This window comes from Anastrepha obliqua, chromosome 4, assembly GCF_027943255.1.
Source record: "Anastrepha obliqua isolate idAnaObli1 chromosome 4, idAnaObli1_1.0, whole genome shotgun sequence".
In the NCBI taxonomy this organism is placed as follows: Eukaryota; Metazoa; Arthropoda; class Insecta; order Diptera; family Tephritidae; genus Anastrepha; species Anastrepha obliqua.
This window is the reverse complement of record NC_072895.1, coordinates 35,258,336-35,263,250: the sequence shown is the minus strand read 5'-3', so window position 1 is coordinate 35,263,250 and position 4,915 is coordinate 35,258,336. Positions and strand designations below refer to the sequence as shown.

General features: G+C 33.9%; 2 protein-coding genes across 2 annotated transcripts; one reads left to right on the top strand and one right to left on the bottom strand.

Annotated features, from left to right (window-relative positions):
• Positions 1-858: 858 nt before the first annotated feature.
• Positions 859-3,706, top strand: LOC129245395 (isochorismatase domain-containing protein 1). Its single transcript, XM_054883521.1, has 3 exons — positions 859-1,209; positions 1,456-1,665; positions 3,151-3,706. Exons 1-3 carry the CDS (start codon positions 1,087-1,089, stop codon positions 3,430-3,432), a joined length of 615 nt encoding a protein of 204 aa, XP_054739496.1. The 5' UTR covers positions 859-1,086; the 3' UTR covers positions 3,433-3,706.
• Positions 3,707-3,884: 178 nt separating this feature from the next.
• On the bottom strand, positions 3,885-4,652 carry LOC129245394 (uncharacterized). The gene has a single exon (XM_054883520.1). The coding sequence runs from the start codon at positions 4,602-4,604 to the stop codon at positions 3,951-3,953; it is 654 nt and encodes a 217-aa protein (XP_054739495.1). The 5' UTR covers positions 4,605-4,652; the 3' UTR covers positions 3,885-3,950.
• Between the last annotated feature and the right edge of the window lie 263 nt (positions 4,653-4,915).

The following is a 4,915-nucleotide window of genomic DNA, read 5'->3' as shown; positions in this document are numbered from 1 at the left end:
CCTGCAGTGCGCCAGCACCTTAGAGCGGATGAATTCACTTTCACAGAAATAAACTATTTTCTGAGCATTGCTGATGATGAGGATTGAAGAATACAGCCTTTTAAATTTGTGTATCTTTTTGTTGTATACACATATTGAAAAACCTGTAACAATTCAGCATCTAAAGGTAAAATGGATTAAAATCATATATGAAAGTAAAAAAAAATTCAAAAGTACGTACATCGAACGGACTGGCACACTTGATATTAGGTCTCGGTTATATCATGAATTATCATGTGTCTTTCAGGAGTTGTGTAAAGATTTGTCACAGAGAGGCACAAGGGGAGAGGGTGGGGGGGGGGGGGGGGCGGCATTTTTTTTTTTTGAAATTCGGGACACGAGATTTATGAACGGCCCCTATTATTACATTATGAGTAAGCCATCTATTTGTGGAAAAACATCAAGACGCACGCCACAAATCGGCCAAACACCTAACAGAAGTGTACGCGCCAATTCTTTATTTTTTTTTTTTTATGAGTACGCTAAAATCAATTCTGAAGCTGCAATTCAATTTGACATTTCGTGTAGAGTAGAGTTCTACCAAGGATGATGGCAAACTTAAAATACATCAAACGATACATTAAAATTAATAAAAGTAGTGCACATAAACAAAGACTTTGTCAACCAGTTTTTTAACTGAAAAGTTATTCCATGAAATGTCTACGTTAAAATACCTCTGTTAAATCCGACTCTGATATAAAAAAATTTCAGATCACTTGCGATATGTAATCGCTAGCGGAAACACCCTGTTAAGAAATTAAAAATACATAAAATTGTGAATAAACGTTTTGCAAGAGGAAGCAAACACAAATACAACAGCTGATGTGGAACATTTTTTCATATTTTTTATTGCACAAAGCTGTGTAAATAACAATCTGCAAATTTACCGAATTTACAAATAAGTTACACAAATAGCCTTAACTTGGTTGATTGAACTTTAACCCTAACAGTCGGTACTTGCAAACTACAATATTAAAATCCGCATTTTAATAACTATTAAATGAATAGTATTAGCAGAACTCTTTCGGGGTAAAATTATTTGGCTAAATGGCGCATCGTCTCCGGTTTCTCAATCCGAAGAAAACTCTGTTTCTGCTATGTGACATTCAGGAGAAATTTCGCCCAGTCATTCCGTTATTCGAAGGCTTGTTGAAAAATGCGGATAAGTTAGTAAGTGAAGTCCAAATGCACATCAAAATGAATTGCCTAATTTGAACATTGCCCTTGGATGTCTATTTGTTATTTCGCTTCTTTAAAATGGTTTTAGTGCTGTTACTATCAACGTAAAGAAATCAGTCTTGTTATTTTATACAATAGTTAAACAATCTATGTTTTAGAACTTTTCCATATTTTCTATAGATTATGTGGATATGAATATTTAATGTAAACTCTATACATTTATTACAATGTTTTCAGACGAAGGCCGGTAAGGAATTTCAAATTCCATTAATAGTATCGGAGCAATACCCGGAAAAGTTGGGCAACACCGTTTGCGAGTTGGACATCGCACATGCTGAAGCTGTTATAACTAAAACACAGTTTAGTATGCTTGTTCCGGAAATGGAAAATAAAATTAAAGCAATATACGGCGAGAGACCTTGCGATGTTGTACTCTATGGATTAGAGGTATGTTGATGTTTAATGTTAACGGCGCGTATTACCAACTGAACAGTCGGAACAGGACACTGCTTCTATCTGCATCCTAAACAACACATTTCTTTAGCCCCAGTCTAATGATTATGAAAAGCTTTAGAGGTTGAAATTTACCAGAGTTATACAAGCTTACGTCTATATCATTAAGGGGGAAGTCCATGTAAAATTTTCAAAAAATCGATTGTTTTTTTCGATATTTCGAAAGTATATTTCGAAAGAATCTTAAGAATATACAGTGAAATTTTCTTGCGGAAATTCCTAATATAGCCTCTATAGCCCATTAACTGTGTAGAGAGCGGTCCGCGCGCTCCTGTACCTCAAACTTTAAACTCATTTATCTCTAAACTATTTTTAAAAACTGCTCGTGTTGTAACTCAAAAAGTTATCGACCGATTTGTTTGAAGTTTGGTGAGGCCACTCTGCACGGAAGGATAAACCTAAAATTTCAGATATTTCGCTTTGATAAATTACTTTTTGGGGGCTAAAAATGTCAATAAAATAGCCCTAAATTCTGACTTTTTTCAAAGGCTTATTTAATAATTAATTTTATACTTGATTTTTAATTTGATAGGTTCATTGTTTTAGATCGATAGATTAAGAGTAATAGAGCAGTTTTGGGACCTCGCGCCGTAGGCAGCCGACAAGAAATGATCCTGAGCCGCCAAATGAAAAAAAAAATGTTTGTACTCTCGATAGGTTAAATAAAGTTATGTTAAAGCTTCAAAATAATATAATTATTTTATCACCTTTAAAAATATGTATTAAAAAAGGCCGATTTTGAGGATTCTACATGGACTTCCCCCCTTAAGGGAGACAAAAACATTGATTTTTAAGCCTTTTAAGTGAGTTTTTTGAGATGGACGAAATGATTTGAATTGCTTGAAACATTGATATAATTTTGTTCAGTATTTTTAATCGGAAAGATTCAAGTTATGAGCTGCAAAGCAGTCATCTGAAAGCAAGAGATGCATTATTTACATATTTACTATTAAATGAGCTGAAAATATAGAAAATTACAAAAAATGCAGTAGTTTAAAACAAAAACATCGAATTTTCGACCTTTCGTATTGAATTTTTCCAAAATTTACTTCACTTGAGAAATTTAATAATATTTTTGTTTTTTGTTGTGCGATTCCGTGAAGTTCTTCAGTACATTCAATTTCATTCAAACATTTTTATATGTATGTATTATACACTTTAGTCAAAAAAAAGCATCAATTTTTTTAACCGTTTAATGTTAATGAATTAATTTAGTGAAAGAAGGATATGTAATTAAAAAAATCCAAATAGTTGTATACAATATTCAACTCGCTTAATAACCAAGGGGGCAAATTTTTATTTAAGAGATGTATTCGCCACTCAAAAACGAACTTTTTTTGTTAAGAAAGCGCCAAAGGGCAGTCACTTATATTATATAATACAAGTATGCAATAATAAAAATAATTTCCTTTGTTTCAGTCTCATGTTTGTGTAGAGCAAACAGCAATCGATTTCTTAAATAACGGGATTAATGTTTACATTGTGGCTGATTGCTGCACGTCACGCTTGAATCAGGATCGTGACTTGGCTTTGGATCGTTTGCGGAGCGCTGGCTGTGTGATTACAACCAGTGAGAGCATTATTTTTAATTTGCTGCGTGACAAAAACAATCCCAAATTCAATGCCATTAGAAAACTGGTCAATCCTCCATCCATAGATATGCAATTGGCCAAATCTGGGTCTGGTGGCTCTAAATTATAAATTACTCGTAAGTAATTGTACATGAGCATTTATTAATAGCAGCTAGAACGTATGTGAAATTATGGTTATTGTTAGAATATTTGTGATCGAGAAAAAATGTCAAGCTTTTTTATAAAATCGATGGTGATGCTCATTTTATTATCAATATTGTAAAATCCTAATTGTAGAAATAAATAATTGATCCATGCATTCATCGTGAATTCCATGTATTTGAGCTTGAGGGTATGTTGGGAGAAATAGTAGTAAAATAAATATCTTTGTAATTCCTCACACAGAGCTGGTTTTCTTCCATTTCGATACACTCTTATTAGAAAGCCCTATAATTTACAAAAATGTCTCCTTTTTCATATTTTCCCAGTATACACATTTCTTTTTTTGGCTTTCAATATTTAATTGGCAGATCCAATGGACCTGACTTTGTTGGAAACATATGTAAGTAAATTGCAAAATAATTAAATAAAAATAAAAATTCAATGTATTGTTTGCTACATAGTTTAAATATAAAATAGTGGTGTTCACTACTTTCTTGCTGGCTTTTTCCGTGTAATTCCTCTTCTTTTCAGGTCTTCGACTACTGATTCAAGCGTAGCTCCTCGAGCTAAGAAAGTAGTTTTTGTAATTGCTTTGCGGATGCTGTTATTCTGTCGAAAAGAAAGCTTTTTGCTGTCGAAATTTTTAAGCAAACTTTTATCTACTAGAGGAATGAATTTCGCCGGTTTATCGGCTTTACTCGTTTTCTTTGTTTTTGTTTGACACTTTTTCTTGGTGCTTGGTGCTGGATTATCATGTTTTCCGGTGTTTTGTGCATTAAAATCTAAATCATCACTGAAGTCCTCCCACTTTACATCTTCGTTCTTGGATTCAGCTATTTGTATTCGTCGAAAATTCTCCTCCCTCTTCTTTAAAAATTGCTTAGCTTCTTCACTTTCCATGTTGAGAGTCTTCGCCGCATTCCTTTCCTCCTGCTGTTTCTGCATTATTTCGTTTTTGAAGGCCGACCAAGGTGTTGCCGCTTGAGTGCGGATGACGGGAGTAAATTTCTTTACACCCCATTCTTCTCCCTTTTTATCACGTGCACGATTCGAGCTGCCTTTTTTCCAGTTCCCTCCAGATGGGTGCTCCTTGTGATTACCACGAAATCCAGGTTTCTGCCTAAAAGGATTGTTCTGCATACTTTATTGTTTTTAGCAAGCATGCAAATATGAACACATAGCGGTACAACCAAATCATCGATATTTTGTCGATTTTTTTTGCCTCAATTCTGTCGTACCGACAACCTGATAAATGAGCCCACACACGTTATGAATGGGCTTTCAATAATTGTAACACCAAGTCCGATCCACAGACCGTACCAGCATAATCGTAAAATATTAACTTCTTTAGAAAAAGTGCGCGGAAAAGAATAAATAAAAGAATAAAGATTAAATTTGTGCATTAATGGTTATGGATAAATTCTACATTTATGTCCCATGTATTGAAGAGA

Bases quoted from the DNA above. Each gene is read 5' to 3' on its own strand.
- LOC129245394 (XM_054883520.1), bottom strand. From the start codon at position 4,604: ATGCAGAACAATCCTTTTAGGCAGAAACCTGGATTTCGTGGTAATCAC.
- LOC129245395 (XM_054883521.1), top strand. From the start codon at position 1,087: ATGGCGCATCGTCTCCGGTTTCTCAATCCGAAGAAAACTCTGTTTCTG. The intron at 1,210-1,455 runs GTAAGTGAAGTC...CAATGTTTTCAG, and splicing joins TGAAAAATGCGGATAAGTTA to ACGAAGGCCGGTAAGGAATT. The intron at 1,666-3,150 runs GTATGTTGATGT...CCTTTGTTTCAG, and splicing joins TTGTACTCTATGGATTAGAG to TCTCATGTTTGTGTAGAGCA.